Source organism: Anopheles arabiensis, chromosome 2 (assembly GCF_016920715.1).
Source record: "Anopheles arabiensis isolate DONGOLA chromosome 2, AaraD3, whole genome shotgun sequence".
In the NCBI taxonomy this organism is placed as follows: domain Eukaryota; kingdom Metazoa; phylum Arthropoda; class Insecta; order Diptera; family Culicidae; genus Anopheles; species Anopheles arabiensis.
Genome location: NC_053517.1, coordinates 36,875,443 through 36,892,316, shown reverse-complemented (window position 1 = coordinate 36,892,316; position 16,874 = coordinate 36,875,443). Strand labels below are relative to the sequence as shown.

Below are 16,874 nucleotides of genomic sequence, written 5' to 3'. Positions count from 1 at the left end.
TTGAAAATTTGTTTGCATACGCAAAAATCTACCATGAATTTTTCCCCTACACCTACGAAAAAGAATTTTTACTTTTTAACCAGCTTTTTCGAGCTATTTCCCCGCACAACATTCCGATGAGTATCTCCCTTTCCCAGCGGACAGGTTCTACATTCACTTTCGGGAGTTCGGCTTGCCGCGACCATCCGGGTGATTGCAATGACTGAGCTGTTAACTGATTCAGCCGGGCAATTTACTGACCGGTCACTGTAGTCGGCTTTCAGGAAAATGGTTTGCAGTGTGGTTTTTGAAGCTTGTGGTGTTGTACTTTTCCGCGCGTCCGTTGCTATTAGTAGCTGAAGGGGCTGCGTCGTTGGTTCAACTGAAGATGGAAAATCGTACGTGGTGATTGTACTAATCGAACTGGGTTGATCTGAAAGCAAGAAATAGAATTCGTACATCACCAATCGATCGCCATACACTCTACACTACCCGTGATTCCGTACCTTTCAGTAATAGTTTGGGAACATTAATAAGCGATTGTGCACTAATGATTTTGTCTTCCATTTTGCACGATTTATTGTGCAACGTCGTGCTGCTGCTATCATCGTATACTAGCTTTTCCGCTTTGGGGGAAGCATTTACTTGTCCATCCTTACGCGAAATGTGCAATTTGTTCTTCAAATCCTGCACCACCTCCTGCAGGCGCTGTCTGTCGGGATACACAGCCCTGTTCAAGTGTTTTGCACAAATGCGATTGATGTTATCATCGGAGAAGTTCTTCGTGCTTATAATGTCCTGCGTTAAACGGTACAGGAAATGGGACAGATCTCGATCTTCTTCAAATCTGGAAGTGAATTTAAAAAAACACACAATTATCGCGAGTTCGCGTTCAATGGGTGAGCGCATTTCCCTTACGGCTCTAAATCGAACTCGAATGGCCGAGTCGTCAGGGCGGGCTGTTTTTTATTTCTTCCGCAAATTTTGCATTGCTCCATTTTCCAGCAAGTCATAAAAAAAACTGCATTATTAAAAAGAAAAATAGCATTCTTTGATGTACAGCTACGAAAAATTGACGCTGCACCAAGGACCGTAAAGATATCAGGTCAAGTTATAAGCCCGTTTTGACAGCTAGGTGGAAGAAGAATCGACGAAGAAAACTGACAGTTAGTTTTCCGCTTTTGGCGAACGCTTCAAGTTCTCGAAGGAAAATTTCCATTTTAAATCACGGACTGTGTTCTAATAAACTAAAATATTCACCCAAATTGATCTCCACCAAATATTGACCATGCAAAACGTAAACAATCCATCAATACATATACAAGCGGAAAACCATCTGTCAAAATCGGAGCCCAGGGGGGGGATCGCCAAAAGCGCTATAACTACACCTCATTATACATTCCACCTTGCGCTGCACGCAACATGTAACAATACCAAGCTTTACCACCGTGCTCAGCCCTGAACGAATGACATTTGGTGTGTTTTTTTTTGTTCCTTGCTGTACGGGAATCTGACAAGTGTCCGTGTTTTTATTTATTTACAGCAACATCTGGGCCAGGAAAAGTTGTCCCTCAGCTTCGACGGTAGCTTTGTGTGGTGGTTTTTAGGAATAGGAAACGAAACCATACAATCAAACCATATCTATATTATCTATCCTTGAAATAAAGTGCACGTTTGCTATTTGTGTCCATATCGGTCGTATTTATTCCAAAGAAAGCTAGTGTTTTTCGGGAGTTCAACAAGTGCAAATACGTCCCGCGAGTGTTGCTGTGAATTTATATTAACACCATCGCAGAGAGAAAGTGTGTACAAATTTGTATCTGTGGATGATTGTGGTGCTATCGAAATTCACGTTTCGCAGTGTGTATGTGTGTGCGGTTGTTTTGATCAGTGATTGTTCTTATCAATCGCAGTATCCCCTTTTGCCATGGTGTGAGTGTGTTTAGTGTAGTGTAGCAATCATAACAAAAATCAGTGTACCACGATGAGCAGCGATAGGCTTCTGTTTAGGAATCCGAGCGAGGAGGAATCCCTTTCCAGCACTCCGATCAGTAAATCGCCCTCGCTGGCGTCGATTCGCGAAGGATTAACGCGCCGAGAGAGCTACTGCTCGCTGGCATCGTACTCCACCGCTAGTCCTTCGGCCAACGATGGCGATGGTGCAAGTAGAAAGAAGCAGGTCGGTAAGTACCCGTTCTATGTGTTGGCTTTCTTTCCACTTCTTTTCGAATGCTGTCAAGTGCAAAACAACAAGCACACCCCATCAGTGCGGAGCGTGGGAGTGTAACAATCCCGTCAAACGTTATTTATCGATCGGTTTATTAAAATTTACATAATCGAACGGACAGCGTAACCGTTCCATCCCCGTCCCCAATGGGAGGATGAGTTGCAGAGCCACAGGAGCGGGTATCAGAGCGGAAACACACTCACCAGCGCCACCGATGGGACGACGTGCGACCACGAAGGGAATTTTGCTAGCAGCTGCTCGAACTCGGGCGTATGCATGTGATGGTACTCCCAGAACTTGGTCGTAACCACAATGTCCACCAGCTCGCCGGTAGGCTTCGGTTGGTCGTACCGCAAATCGAGCGTCACGTTCCACGCCTTGCCCGGCAGGCCGTGTGTGATGAACACAAAATGGCCCTCCCGACCGCCGAACTTGGCGGGCCGGGGCACATGGTCCAGCAGCGACCATCCGACCAACTGTACGCCCTCCTTCGGTCCTACCACGATCGACGACTGTATGCTTCCTTCCATCGCGAACACCAAGCGCTGAGTGTGCGAATCGAGCTGCTCGGTGCCGAGATAAGCCATTGTGACCATGTTATCGTAGAGCGGTTCGGGTCCGGGCAGCCAGTAATTGCTGTGAACACATCGACACATCTGAATCTAGTCCGTGCATGATGGTGGGTGGTTTTACTCACTTGAAACGCATCTGATGCCAGAGAGAGTAGAAGGGAAGCGCGCAGAACAGCTCCGCCTGGCACGAGTCCATCTGACGCATCGGTGTGAGGCTTTCGCCCGGTGCCACGAACTCTTCGATCGTGGCACGCGTGTTTCTATCCATCTCCTGGAAAAAGAATCCCGCGTCGGTGCTCTTGTACAGGCCGAACTCATCGTGAAACACTCGGAAAGTGTGCTGAAAGAATTATGGGAGTGAAAACAATGTTCCAAAACTGCCATTACCCGCTCGCAAGCTCACCGTTACGTAGTGTCGCTGGGGGGTCGGTTCCGTGGCCATACTCTCATCCCGATACGGCATTCCGAGTGGGCTTAAGCATGCCAGCACAAGCGTTAGCACGGTAATGGCTGACAGTTTGGCGGTGAAATTCATCATTTTGCGCAGCTGAGCGATGAATGGAATTAAATAGCTGCAGCAGAGAAGCGTTCCGCCAGCGGCTAGCAGCGAGATAAACACTTCCGGATTGCGCGACCCTCCAAATCGGCCCGTGATCGGTACGAACAGTGCAATGAGCACGTTGTAGAAGTTAGTGGCCCAGAGCAGTGCGGGCAGCTGGCCGGCTAGGTGAATGTACATCCAAGCTCGATGCGTTCGACTTGCGTTGAAGAGCAGGTTCAGCGTGGAGGACGCAAGGGAGCAGACGAGTAGCACCATAGGAATGTAGCCGCTTCGGTAGCCGGCCACCGTAGCGGCAAGCGTTACGACACTCCAGAACACGTTCACACCAACCAGCCGGGCCTGGGTCATTTGACCGAGCGACAGATTGCTCTGCAAATAGGTACAACGAGATAAAACGTATGCGATGATGTTCCAAAGCAATGTGTGTAGACATTCTTATTACCTTACTGTTGGTGTAGAAAGTAGTCAGAAACAGGTACACGAAACAATGCGACAGTAGTGCCGGGCAGCAGTACAGTCCCAAGATCAGATGGGTGTTCGTGTACCAGGTCATGCTTTTTCCGAAAAAGTCCAACTGGCGCGCAATGGTGGTACAAGCGATGATGCTGAAAACGGTCCCAAACACGGTGCCCACCAATCCGACGATAACTTCCCGCAGAACGTCATTGAAGCGCGCACGGGCAAAGCACATCAAAGGCACGATAAGGGAAAGTACCACCACTGCCAGATTAATCAAACGGCCACTGGAAGCAGAGTAATGCACAAACGCGAGTCCGATAAAGTCGAAGAACACGGTCTCCCCGACCGGTAGGTCGGACGCGGCCAGCTCATCGCTCTCGGCCAGATCGCGCGTCAGGGCGAGCACATTGTCGCCGGTGCGCTGCAGCACATCGAGCGAGAGAAAATCCATCGAGTCGTAGCGCGTGTGGTACCGGTACCCGTTCGCGATGTGGGCAAAGTCCATCCCGGGCACCTCGCCGTAATCGCGAAACATTCGAAAGTCCGTATCGGAGGGAATGAGGCCTAGCTGGAAGATCTCCTCCCCGACGGTGTGTGCGAACGGATGACGGATGGCACGCGCGTACGCCTCAATGAGCCAGGGATGGTGGGGCCCAGCCTGGAACAGTACCTCCTTGCCACCGGAGCCGGACGATTCCAGGTTGAGAAAGGCGCGCACGTCAGCCGCCCACGGATGCTGCGTGATGAAGCCGTGTGCCGCCTGTAGCATCGTCTCTTCCGCACCGTTGAACAAAAACGTTACCGTGTGGCGCGTACGCACCGGTCGACGGGACAGGACGCGCAGTATTTCCAGCATCACGGCACAGCTGGCACCATCGTCGCTAGCGCCCGGGCTGCTTGCCACCGTGTCGAAGTGACAGTTCAGCAGCAAAGCATGCTGGCGCACATCGCTTCCGGCCAGCCGTACCACCAGGTTCTGCACGTTCCGGTACACGCTGGTCATCGATTGGTTCAGCAGCGAGATGCTAAACGCTCCCGTCACTGTCTGGCTGTCCACTTCCAGCTGTTGGCTGTCGTGCTTCGACGCGTTGATGCGCTGTACCTCTTGGAGTAGAAATTCGTACGCCAACACTTCGTTCGCCTGGCTTCCCGCTGGTTTAGGTCCAAGGTCGTTGAGCGTCTTTAGGCTGGCCCATGCTCGCTCCGCTATGAAAGCGTTCGGGGCGCGCTCCAAATCTCCCACCGTCAGTGCTGGGGGCAGCCGGGTGGCTAGATAGCTCGTCAGTAGCCCACATCCGACCACAACCAGCAGGGCACCGTACACTGCACCACTTTCGAGGTGGTGCAGGTTCTTCACCTGCTGCTCATCCTCCTTAAACCGGACACGCTTTTGCTGTGGCATTGCCGTTGCTCGTCAGCCGCTCTTTTCTACCGGGGAAACTGCTCTGTCAGCTGTGCGCTGGACGGGGTTCGCGAAAGAACTGGCTGACGTTGCATGGTTTTACCCCACGGACGGACACGCGGCCGCTTCACGGTGGTGGCGCTTTATCGCCGTCCGATGTACGATAGCAAAAGCGGTCGAGGTGTTGTCTTATCGCAGTATCGTGTGCATGGGAGTGTGCTTTTCTACTGTTTGTCACGATGTCCGATGCTCTTCTGTATCGACCAATCGTTGTCGAGCGCGTCGTGTGCACTTTGGAGTTAATACTTGGGTGTGTTTGTGAGAGGGAGTACTTCAGTGTGTGCGGTTTTTGCCGGGTGCATTGGGTAGTTAATGAACAGTATGGCATCGATCGCGTCCACTCTAGAACTACAGGTTCTAGAGTCGCACACAAGTTCATTTGATTGTGTATACTTGTTGAATATTTGACAATTTTTTCACTTATGTGTGTAGTTGTTGGGTGTGCTTATCCTTGATTCCATTATCATCAAAAGTATAAATACTATCCCGAAAATCTTATCAAGCGAGAGCGATAAGCGTGTTGTTTTATCTAGAATTAAGTGTAAAGTTGCATGTATTTCAAATCCTGACCATTCGGAACGTTACGGATCGTACAAATACTGACTAAAATTTTAATCTCTCATTCATATCATACCTGCGCTTTTAATCACATCATCAAATCATTTCACATGCATGCAAGCAACACCTTGACTTGCGCCGAACACGTACTATTCTATGGAAGGGAGGCTACGCCAGTTGTCCTACATAAAAAGTGCATCTGCTGCAATACCTTTCCGCCTGAATTGCGCTCTTTGTCCTCACTGCCACTGGTGAGTCACACCGTTGCGTGTAAATTAGCCTACCAATACATCTAACACCGTACCACGAACGTAAACAAACGATGCTTCCAACTGCACCGGCACTACACGAACATGAGGATGTGTGGAACGGTTCTGTCTTTCATTCTTCCCTCTGTGCATGTGCGTGTGTGTGTGTGTAGTACCCATCGCTGTGCGTTTGTTTTGTTTACTACCCTTTCTTTTCGAGGGAAAGTAACAGGAAGCAGTCGGAACATGGAACCGGTCGGTGGGTATGGAGCGCGTTGGCGGATTCAGAAGACATGCGATTGCGCATGTCCTTCTTCTGTGTCGTCGTACACAACACAAAACCGTCCCATAGTGCAAATGTCAAACCCTTGGTAGTTGGTTTCTTCTGCAGCTGCCCTACAGTTTCATTCAATCCGTCTGTCCACGCTCGGTGGTCTAGCGTTCGTACCACAGCAGGCGTTGCGTTTGGTGAAAAATCGATAATTTTAGCCAATGCAGAACGACCGCGGTGTAGTTCTGCCAGACTGCAACGTAATTTGTACGCTGGTTTAGGGCAACAATATGCAGTAATTGTGTGTATTTTGGATACGGTTGGATAAGGAGAATATCACACCGACTAGATAACGTTGGTGTTGAAGTGCCCATTTGCTCCAATGCAATACCGTCCTCGTGACGACAAAAGGTGAACGAAAGTGCGTTACCAGACGGCAAAATATTTCAATCGACACGGGACAGTTTAACCACAGCAGCAAAACGGAAACATTGCTGAGTCACCCGTTAGGCTCCGTAAATCGCACTGTAAGTAGCCATTAAAGGGTATCCCTTCCCGTACCCCCGGCATACAAAAGCACGGCATTGGCGAGCGGCGATGTCTCTGTGGGCTCCTTCGATAGACGAAGGCGTCGACGTGACGGAAGCGATGGTGTGACTGTCAGTAAAAGCAGTTTGGAAGAAAGTAACATACATTTTCCTGTAAAGAACAAAACAAAGACCATTTAGTTTAGGTAGCTTCTATTTTCAGCATTATTTGACTTGTATCGTTCATGCATTAGTTAGTTCTCAATTAAAGACCAAGGTCAAGAGCCAAGGTTTCCAGAGAAAGGGCTGTTTCTAGTAGATAATTATCTTGGGATTGAATCGTTTCTAACACAAACAAAGAAGCAATGCAAAAAATGAAAAGAATAGAAGTCTTCGACGCGCGCTAACGTGTAGCCTACAATGTGATGTACTTGTCCTACATGTTTGGAACTTGTTTTCACTATTTAAGAGCCAATGTTCGACGTTTAATTTCCAAACTTAACTGCTCTACCGAGAGACCCTTTGCCATGCCTGCTCGCTTGCCTGTGCCTACTGCAATGCATTCACGTTCTCTTCCGCATTGAGTTAATTGTCCTGTTTCTTACCCCTTTTTTACACGACGGACGAACACCACCCGTTTGCGAACCGTAGCCCAAAATGCGTGCGTTGGGCATTGCACAGCCGAACAACCATCATCAAACGACGGTCGCCAGCAACAACACCACCACCTCCACCTCCTCCTCCTCCTCCTCCACCACCGCCAGCAATGTCGGCAGCGTCGGTGCGTCGACCGGTGGCAGCGCGGCGGCCGGGATCAACGGTAAGAACGGCAACGGAGATGGACACCATCACGGACCGGGTGCCACCCTGATTACGCTGCCCCGTGCCATCCCCGCCGGCACCGGGTCGGCCGGCGATGGACACCACCGCCTACCGGGTGGGCAGCTGCGGACAGCCGGACACGGTGGCGTGGTGGCCGGCGGGGGCAGCGTCAGCGATACCGCCGCCCAGGACACGATCTATCTGTGCAACTTTCGCGTCACCGTCGACGGCGAGTGGCTCTGTCTGAAGGAGCTGCAGGATCTCGATATCAAAGACGGCCAGGCGGGCGGTGGCGGCGGCGGCAGCGGCGGGGCCGATGCGCTGGGCGGCGGCGGAGGTGGTGCGGGCGGAGGAACCAGTGACTGCAACGCACTCAATAGTTTCGGTATAATAGAGAACGTAAAATGCGAAGAGAAGATTATCGAGCGCGATTGGGTTAACTACTACTGTAGGTGCCTTTTTTCTGTACAACAAACTCTCTCATACACACACGTACCTACATTCATCAAATCCTTCTGTTTCTTCCTTTATCATCCTTATTCGTATGGTTGTGATATGATTTCTGGATTTTTTTTTTTATGTCTATTTCCATTTTCACTTAGATATCGTGTGATGGTTTGTTTTCCTTGTGTGTTATCAACAAAAAGTACCAAAAGTGTGAACGCCATACTAGTGTCAAAATTGGTTGTAGATTTTGGAAATTAATTGTACTTTGGATTGGAAGCACACTAATTGGATGTATTATAATTTGCAGTGTTAAGATAGGCACCTTCAAACGGCACTCAAAAGGTTCGAAAACGGAAATGAAACTTCTCCTGACTAAACCCATTCGGCACGATTCTAGACATTGGCTTAATGCTCTCTGCATTTGCTTCAAACATTTAATTTTCCCTGCAATATAAGAAGCCTTTCGATACATTCCTGCTGGATTTCTGGGGAAAAATCCTGTAGATGAATGTGCACGTCTTCAATGCGATTTATATCTGTTGAGTTCGTTGAGTTGTTATACTCTTACTTTACTTTTTGATTGTTGCTTGACTGTGCGGCTGTAATTTTGAAACATTCCCACTCCCTTGGTAGTTTTGTAGGTGGCAGGGTGCTCCTTTCCAGCATAGGCATTACTTATTTATTCGGACGATACAATCTTTGTCTTTTTGTTGCTCGATGGTCTTAAATGATCGTTACTTCCACTGTACCTCACGGTCAGTGTGGTTGATTCGTCCGAATCTTGATCTGAAATCTCTTTTCCAATACATGAAATGCACCTGCAGAAGTGGGGTCCCTGTTTTCTATTAAGTCCTGATGGTCCTGCCTCAGGATCGTCACTTTTCGGGGTGCGTTGCTGTCTTGGTGAAAAGTGATCATCATTGGCTTCTACATCCATCAGTTCCGTTTTGATAGGCTTGTAATGTGTAGCACCCGATTTCCAGCTTCTTGGTCGTATCCGTTTAATGAATCTCGCGATAGAGGTATTTCGATGCTCTTTGGTCTTTATTTTCGAATCTGAAATAAGAAACTTATTTGTTAAGCGTTTGTGGAGTTCAAAACCGTACCTTGCAAATACCATTGATTTTGTCGCTTTTAAAACGATCATAAACAGTGATATCTTCCTGTTCGCTGGCAGTTCTAGGCAGCTTTCGGATGCTGGAAGCCCTTCGCTTCGGCAATGTTTTTCTTCGTCCATGTGTGAAGCGATTATTGGAGATAATTTTTCGATTCTGTTGCATTTTGAAAATTATATACACAACCAGCAACACGGCCAAGCTACAGCCAGTCCAGATAGATAGTTTTTTAAGTGTCGACATTTCCGTTGGATTCTCCGATGTAGTTGAGCTTTCGAAGAACGCTGTGTCGTCTTCATCCACAATATCGTTCTCAACGGAATGTTCGTTACTCTTTGTGATTGATTTTTTGGGAAGCTTACGAGCATCTTCTATGCTTTTCGTTATTCGCAGCACACCCTCGAAGGCAGGATAGAGAAGGGTGTCGTTTGTTAAAATGTATTCCATATGGTAGGACAACCAATCTGAAAGCTCTCGCTGAAAAGTGGCTAGTTGGTCCTTTTTGTTTCCAAAACACCTGACAATTTCAATGTAGTAGTTCAACAGCATTCGGCTAGAATCTTTCGATTTTGGATTGCGAACTGTTGCGTTGGTGTAATGTGGTATAGATATGAGCAATAGCTCCTGCCTTTCAACATCTATTTCCAGGGTAGGCGTCAGTAATCCTGCCGATAGTGATTGGTGACAGTTGTGATCATCAACTTTTAACTGTTTTTCATTTACCGGTTCTACTTTGCTAAGGAAGAGGGATGGATCAAGGTGGTAAAATTTCCAGTTGGTTGGCCTATGCCTGAACAATGTTTCATATTTCCTCAAACGTTGTATTGCTCCGTTGGCTACAAAATAGCTTACAAAACCACCGTAATAAGAATATTTCATCACCGGTATAAAATAACCAAACAGAAATGCTCCATAAGCGTCCGCAAAGGCAATTAGCATTAGCTTTTGGACTTTGGAATCGTTGAATGCTGCAATGGTTCTATTTTCCAATTGGCTGATAAACTCCATTTGTCGTGTGGCTGTGGCATCACTAAGAGGTTCAAAGTTTGACTGACTGTGGGGTATGAGTTGCTAAAAATGATCAAAACACTGAATTTATTAGTACTCCATTGTACTGAAGTTTTGAATTGCGGTTTACCTCGTAATGACGCTTTGCTTGCATCACCGTTAAATCATCCGCCGTGAAACAGGACCGTTCTAACAGTGGTTCATTGGTTAGTTCGAAAAGATCGTCGACGATCTTTTCTACTTTGCTCGTGGAAGGCTGGCTGCAGATGATTTCTGGTAGCATCACGCTACTAATTGCTAAGATCAACAGGAAACTGATCGGGGGGGTACATTTGTGACTGTTCACCGTTAACAAATTCAATGCCATACTGCTACACAATCATTCTTGGACGATATTCTGTTTCCCATCACTTTTCCCCGACACTCGTTTAGCGTTAGTTTCCCCGGAAAATCGGTTGCATCGGTGCAGCTGGGACTGGTAGCACAAGTTTGAGTTTAGTTTGCGTGGCGGAAACACTTGTCAAATCGATGTTATCGTAGAGAAACGCATGGCTACTGCGATGCTGTCAATCGGACAAAACAATCCCAACTCTCCGCCCTCTCTGACAAGCGTTTGTGCATGTACGTATTTTTCCTTTTACTTTCCATGTTGTACGGGAACGCACGACAGCTCGCGATCCGGCCTCCATCGAGCGGAGCAATTTGGTGAAGATATGCAAACTGGTGGTGAAGGAATTGCTGGAGCAGTCGCTGCGCTTTGGCCGCATGCTCGACTCGGACCACCTTCCGCTGCAGCACTTTTTCATCGTACTCGAGCACGTTTTGCGCCATGGGCTGAAGCCAAAGAAGGGTCTGCTGGGGCCCAAAAAGGAGCTGTGGGACATTTTACAAAGCGTCGAGCGGTACTGCGTTGAAGCGATGGATATTACTTCCTCCGTGCGCGATCTGCCCACGGTACGAACGCACATGGGACGCGCCCGAGCGTGGTTGCGTTTGGCGCTGATGCAAAAGAAGCTTGCGGACTATCTGCAGGTGCTGATCGAGCATCGGGATGACTCGCTAGCCGAGTATTACGAACCGCACGCGCTAATGTTGAGCGATGAGGTATGGTAACCAGTTCTCGCCAGTCCGACCCCGGATCGTCTATGCCATCATCTCCTGTATCTCCGCGTGGTTTCTCACATTCTAGATAATTATCATCGTCGGCATTCTCGTGGGCCTGAATGTGATCGATTGCAATCTGTGCGTGAAGGAGGAAGACCTGGACTCGCAGCAAGGTGTGATCGATTTTTCGCTGTACCTTCGCTCCAGCTCTCGCAACAGCCCGGACGAGGAAAACAATGGTGGTGTTGGGGGTGGGATCGATGACAGTGCCACCGGTGCCATGACGGCCGTGCTGGACCAGAAGAACTATATCGAAGAACTGAACCGACATCTCAAGTAAGGGCGCAACGCATCGTGCAGGCAATTGGTTGAACTCATTCGTGAAACTTGATCGCCTTTCCCACAGTGCTACGGTGGCGAACCTGCAGGCTAAGGTTGAATCACTCACCACGACCAACGCGCTCATGAAGGAAGATTTGGCAATCGCACGGAACAGCCTAATGGCGCTGCAGGCCGAAAATGCTGCCCTCCGAAGGGCGTCCCAGCATGGGCACCCGATCGAGGACAAGACGAACGTGCTGGACCGGTTCGATCCCGAGATGGCGGAAACACTGGCGGAAGAGCGCAAAAAACGGCAGGAAATCGAAAAGGAGCTGGATCTTCAAGTTAGTGACTCGTTCCGCTCCTGGACAATGGCGAAACGAATGTGCGCTAGTGACCATGCCTGTTTGTTCTCTGTTCAACTGTTCTTGTTCTGTTAGGTATCGCTGAAAGCGGAAACGGAAATGGCCATGAAGCTGCTGGAGAAGGATATACACGAAAAGCAGGATACGATCGTGTCGCTGCGTCGCCAGCTCGAGGATATCAAGTCGATCAATCTCGACATGTACCGTAAGCTACAGGTAATATCAGGGCTTTGGGTATGGGAACTATGGGGTTACACAGGTTTGTATCACGAATCACTTTCAAAGCATTTGGATCACTCGGGGCTTGAGATTGTCATTTCTTCCTTGGTTAAATTCGCTCTCGGGGCATCTGGTGGTCTTGTGAAAGGAGTGGGTTTCAAATGTGTGTTTATATCCTCTTATCTTCGTCTCCTCAATCGCCACCGATCCAGGAATGCGAGTTGGAATTGACCCAGAAGGGTGAGATGGTATCGCGGTTACAGATCAAAGCATCACAGATCGGGAAAATACTGTCAAATCTGGAACGGAAGGGTGCGGCCGATGCAATGACCGATTCCCAGATCAGCACACTCAACTCGTTCACTGGGGGTGGCGTTTCGTCCCCGTCAGGTAGCGGAACGTACGGGGGTGGGCTAGTGGGACCGCCGAATAAGAAACCGCACCTCAAGATCGGCACCATTCCTCCCTTCAATGCGAACAAGCTGAGGAAATCTCCGTCAGTCGGTGCATCGGCAGCAGCCGCAGCAACAACGGCTGCCGGGTCTGCAAGCAGCACCACAACCACCACTACTACCACTGCTACCACTGCTACTACTGCTGCTGCTGCTGCTGCAACTACAGCTCCTGCCGAAGGGTCTAATACTGCGTTAAAGGGGGTATCAGGGGAAGGACAGCAGTCGGTGCAGGACTTGCAGAAAAGACTATCATCACCTCCGAAGGTGGATCTTGGTGGAAAGCCATCAGACAGCGAACGAACTGCGGATCTATCGAGTGAAGCTAAACTACCCAGCGAATAATCTTTCGACTTTTTGTTTGGGGAGGGCGTATGCTGAATTAATTTATTAAAATACACACACCTTTTTGAAGACTGCTTGGCTGAGATCACATTGAACAGGTTTAGGAAGCGTCAGATCCCTCGGTTTAGCGTAACCAATCCGTGCACTCCTCGTACCCAGGAAGATGAGGAAGCGCAAAGGGGATCGACAACATAATAATAATAATAATAAAACAGCAAATGAGCGAAAAAGGGTGTTTATAAACTAACTTATGTATACACCAACATCCACTTCCACCCCATATATTCTTATTGTAGGAGTGCGAAGCGTCGCTGAAGCACAAAACTGAGCTAATGTCGCGGATGGAAACGCAGCGCGAATCGATGGCCAGTGCAATTACGCAGCTGGAGAAAAAGTACGCAAACCAAACTATATTTCTATGTTCTTATTGCTACGTTAATTTACCAAGTAGACTTAATAACGATGCCTTTTGCTGCCTAACTTACTGTCTAACCTATCATTATGCAGTATGCTCTTAACCCGACGGTAAAGTACCACAGTTGAATTGAGTTCTTGCCTCCTGAAGTCCTAAATAATAATTCGCTACAACGTATTAACTGCCGTAGCTTCAACCGTAGCTTATGTTCTGAACCACCAGAATGGTCATCTGTCAATAAAGTTCATTGTGTTACGATTGTACGAGAAATATAAATAAAAATGAAAACCACACTTTTGTTTATTCCAAAAATCCTGTAGCAAGAGTTGTGTGATCAATTGACAAATATGTAAAACGAAGCGCTTTTACAGCAATTAATAGCAGTATCTATTGTTGTTTTTTTCCGTTATTGGGATAGATAACCGAAACAGCTGCAAGTCAAAGATTAATAAAAGCTATACAAAATACGGTACAAATGGTGTTGTATTTTGATAATTATGTTTTTAATTACACTTTGTTCAGTTTGTGGATAGCAGTTGGTTTTTATTCTTCAGTTTTTGTTTATTTCTTTTTGCCTTTTTGAGTGCCAAAATAAATAAACTAAAACTTATGTTTAGCACATTAATTGAAGTAATCATGCCCGTTTTGGAACTTGGTTTTAATATTTTTAGTTACGTTAATAACATAAAAAGAATTCCTATTATTACACACAACTGTAATTGGTTTGGGTTGGCCTAACATTTGTTTTTGGCACTTTAGCTCTATATGGCACACTGATATCCATATAAAAGACTTGGCTAGTTGAAACATGTTGGTAATAGGAATCGATCCATGTCCGGCCTCGAAAGAAATGAATAAAATTAAATAAAATTCTCTTAGTTTTATTGACGTAAATAAAGTCCTTATTTCCATTAACACATACGTGCATTCGAAATAAATTCCGACTAATATATGTAGATCGTGTGGCAATGATTAGTGATGTAAATCGATAGTTTTGGGTAACTTGCGTAGTAATATATAAGATACTACTTAAAAGTTTTGGTCAATTTAAACCAAGCTATATTTTGCTCTTGGGCCGGTCTGGTGGTACAGTCGTCAACTCGTACGACGTAACAACATGCCCGTCATGGGTCCAAGTCCCGAATATACCGTGCCCCCATATGTTGGACTGACTATGGTAACAATAAGTCACTGAAAGCCAAGCTCACTTCACTAGTGGGTACAGGCAGGCCTTGACCGACAGCGGTTGTTGTGCCAAAGAAGAAGATATTTTGCTCTAATGAAAGCTTGAACAGTATGTTCCCGAGTTACGCGGTTCTCGACCTACGCGGATTCGTAGGTACGAGGTTTTTTTTCTCCTAAATTTAACAGATCAAATGTCAGTAAATGTCAAAATCATTACAATCTGCTTCAAGAATGTCATAATGAATTGCATTTTTGCTTTGCAAAAATTTAAACTGTTTAAAAACCAGAAATATCGGATTTTTTGCACGAATCGTATCAGATAAATGATGAAGTGTATAAAAGTATTAAATTTAATCAAAACATCGAGTAATCAAATATATTTTACCTGAAAAACGTGAAACTTGCTTTACGCGGATATTCGAGTTACGTGGAATCCTCGGGAACGCGTAAACCTGGTGGTATCTCGGGAACAAACTGTATGTACAATGTGGCTGGTCTAGTGATAGGTGTGTCGACTCCTACAATGCCGGACGGGATCGATTCTTGTCGACATCACCCATATAGGACTAGGGTTGGTATGATCGCGCGTCGTATACTGGTAAACTTGTTGGACTCCGACTAGGTCAGACATGGATCGTTTCTCATTTGGGTCGTTTCCCAGTTATAAAATAACACAAACTGGAGTGTCTCTACGAAGGACCTTACTTCAGACAAAAAAGAAGGATAAACGTATCTAAATAGAGTGGGAAAATTAGGTACAGCAGCAATACGGTCTATTGGTTGGTTATACTACATTTATTATACTCGTTGAATCGATCGATCGTTGAAACAAATCGATCTGGTGATAAGTTCCAGAACATGTTAAGGAGGAACATTAAAATGCATTCAGGACGAAAACAAACAAACAGAACTCAATTCAATGTGGTAGAGCAAAGCTGTAGAACTAAAGCCTTCCCTTTGTGTCATAAAAATCCCACACACTCCCCTTAGTATTCGTTAGAGAAAGCCTTTAAATGATTGTATCTATTAAAATTGTTCCTTTTATTCATCAAACACCCAGATACAGCTCGGAAACTGCGAGCCTGAACGCGTTGCAAGAATCCTCTCAGGCACTCTCACTGCAAGTGATTGCCAGCGAGCAGCGAGCCGCTCGGGCCGAAGCAGATCTACGCATCGAGCGCGAGTGGCGAACGGCTATGCAGGAGAAGGAAATGGAACACAAGGAAGCGATCAGCGATCTACAGCTGCAGGTGAAACAATTGATGGATGATTCCAAGGTACATCGACACGTGGGTTAGTTTTGCGCATAAAACAAAACATAATCAATTTCCCGTTTCTCTCTCTATCCACGCAGCAACTCGGAAAAGCCAACGTAGAGCTGGAAAAGCTTCGCAGTCAGTGGGCCGAAGATCAGCGCACGCTGGAGGAGCTGGGCGTGCAGCTGAGCGTCAGCAAGCTACAGATCTCGGAGCTAAAAGAAAAAGGTGCCGGAGGAAGTCAGCACAGTTCCGACCACACCAAGGGGGACGGGGGTGAATCGGGTGTAGGTGGCACTGGCGGCGGTTGGACACCGGATAAGGTCGTTTCGAAGTGCACCAGTTGCGAGAAGGAGTTTAGCATAACGCGCCGAAAGCATCACTGCCGTAACTGTGGGAAGATATTTTGCTCCAGCTGCTCGGAGCACGTGGCCGCGCTAGGGGGAACGGGTGCGCCGGATCACCAGCAATCCGGGACACCGAACGGAAGCAGCAAACCGGTGCGCGTGTGTGATCATTGTTGGGAAAAGTTGGCCACCAAGTAGTGGAGGGGACGTGAAGCCAGCGCCACGTTTTCAAAGGTTTTAATTATTGAAGCGAATCAATTCCAACCACTCGACAAAATGCTACCCGGGATGCCTTATCTATTAGCGAAACTACCATGTGGTGTTGTGCATAATCAGCGTCGTGTATGCAAAACGAAGCAGCAGTAGTAGAGTATCAGCTCGACAAATGTTTCATACATCTTTATATACTTGGAATGTTCGGTAGAATATTTATTTTAATAAATATAAGTACATGTAAATGCTGTTGCTTCTTTTTTTGTCCTGTACGAATCCATTAAAAATAATTAAAAGTCAAACTGAAATTTTAAACAGAAATCGAGCTCGAATACACGTTTGTCGCAGCTTTTTCACCGGCAGATTCGAGCTGCTGCAAATGAAGGCAGAATCGA

At 47.1% G+C, this 16,874-nt stretch overlaps 4 protein-coding genes across 10 annotated transcripts; 1 reads left to right on the top strand and 3 right to left on the bottom strand.

Annotated features, from left to right (window-relative positions):
• Positions 1-29: 29 nt before the first annotated feature.
• On the bottom strand, positions 30-1,028 carry LOC120896660. The gene is made up of 3 exons (XM_040300957.1): positions 898-1,028; positions 486-826; positions 30-412 (listed from the first exon to the last, which is right to left on the bottom strand). The coding sequence occupies exons 1-3, from the start codon at positions 990-992 to the stop codon at positions 69-71; spliced, it is 780 nt and encodes a 259-aa protein (XP_040156891.1). The 5' UTR covers positions 993-1,028; the 3' UTR covers positions 30-68.
• Positions 1,029-1,480: 452 nt separating this feature from the next.
• LOC120898239 (protein RUFY3) lies at positions 1,481-16,724 on the top strand. Of its 7 annotated transcripts, none has more exons than XM_040303793.1 (9): positions 1,481-1,562; positions 1,893-2,162; positions 10,928-11,361; positions 11,447-11,697; positions 11,768-12,026; positions 12,123-12,263; positions 13,360-13,457; positions 15,724-15,940; positions 16,018-16,724. In XM_040303793.1, exons 2-9 carry the CDS (start codon positions 1,964-1,966, stop codon positions 16,462-16,464), a joined length of 2,046 nt encoding a protein of 681 aa, XP_040159727.1. In that variant the 5' UTR covers positions 1,481-1,562; positions 1,893-1,963; the 3' UTR covers positions 16,465-16,724. The 7 variants fall into 7 exon arrangements, with proteins under 7 accessions (XP_040159727.1, XP_040159726.1, XP_040159725.1 ...); XM_040303792.1 differs by having other exon boundaries at positions 1,511-1,781; XM_040303794.1 differs by lacking the exons at positions 1,481-1,562; positions 1,893-2,162 and adding exons at positions 5,771-6,865; positions 7,517-7,685.
• On the bottom strand, positions 2,278-5,421 carry LOC120898238 (endoplasmic reticulum metallopeptidase 1-like). Its single transcript, XM_040303786.1, has 4 exons — positions 3,783-5,421; positions 3,182-3,709; positions 2,904-3,118; positions 2,278-2,842 (listed from the first exon to the last, which is right to left on the bottom strand). Exons 1-4 carry the CDS (start codon positions 5,199-5,201, stop codon positions 2,389-2,391), a joined length of 2,616 nt encoding a protein of 871 aa, XP_040159720.1. The 5' UTR covers positions 5,202-5,421; the 3' UTR covers positions 2,278-2,388.
• On the bottom strand, positions 8,255-10,870 carry LOC120898243. Its single transcript, XM_040303803.1, has 3 exons — positions 10,388-10,870; positions 9,252-10,320; positions 8,255-9,190 (listed from the first exon to the last, which is right to left on the bottom strand). The coding sequence occupies exons 1-3, from the start codon at positions 10,622-10,624 to the stop codon at positions 8,814-8,816; spliced, it is 1,683 nt and encodes a 560-aa protein (XP_040159737.1). The 5' UTR covers positions 10,625-10,870; the 3' UTR covers positions 8,255-8,813.
• Positions 16,725-16,874: the final 150 nt, after the last annotated feature.

Coding starts and splice junctions, on each gene's coding strand:
- LOC120898238 (XM_040303786.1), bottom strand. CDS start 5,201: ATGCCACAGCAAAAGCGTGTCCGGTTTAAGGAGGATGAGCAGCAGGTG. Junction 3,710..3,782: donor CTTTCTACACCAACAGTAAG/GTAATAAGAATG, acceptor ACCTATTTGCAG/AGCAATCTGTCGCTCGGTCA. Junction 3,119..3,181: donor CCCAGCGACACTACGTAACG/GTGAGCTTGCGA, acceptor TAATTCTTTCAG/CACACTTTCCGAGTGTTTCA.
- LOC120898243 (XM_040303803.1), bottom strand. CDS start 10,624: ATGGCATTGAATTTGTTAACGGTGAACAGTCACAAATGTACCCCCCCG. Junction 10,321..10,387: donor AAGCAAAGCGTCATTACGAG/GTAAACCGCAAT, acceptor GATCATTTTTAG/CAACTCATACCCCACAGTCA. Junction 9,191..9,251: donor TAAAAGCGACAAAATCAATG/GTATTTGCAAGG, acceptor TTCTTATTTCAG/ATTCGAAAATAAAGACCAAA.
- LOC120898239 (XM_040303787.1), top strand. CDS start 7,523: ATGCGTGCGTTGGGCATTGCACAGCCGAACAACCATCATCAAACGACG. Junction 12,027..12,122: donor AAAAGGAGCTGGATCTTCAA/GTTAGTGACTCG, acceptor TTGTTCTGTTAG/GTATCGCTGAAAGCGGAAAC. Junction 12,264..13,359: donor ACATGTACCGTAAGCTACAG/GTAATATCAGGG, acceptor TTCTTATTGTAG/GAGTGCGAAGCGTCGCTGAA.
- LOC120896660 (XM_040300957.1), bottom strand. CDS start 992: ATGACTTGCTGGAAAATGGAGCAATGCAAAATTTGCGGAAGAAATAAA. Junction 827..897: donor TTCGAGTTCGATTTAGAGCC/GTAAGGGAAATG, acceptor ATTCACTTCCAG/ATTTGAAGAAGATCGAGATC. Junction 413..485: donor TCCCAAACTATTACTGAAAG/GTACGGAATCAC, acceptor TCTTGCTTTCAG/ATCAACCCAGTTCGATTAGT.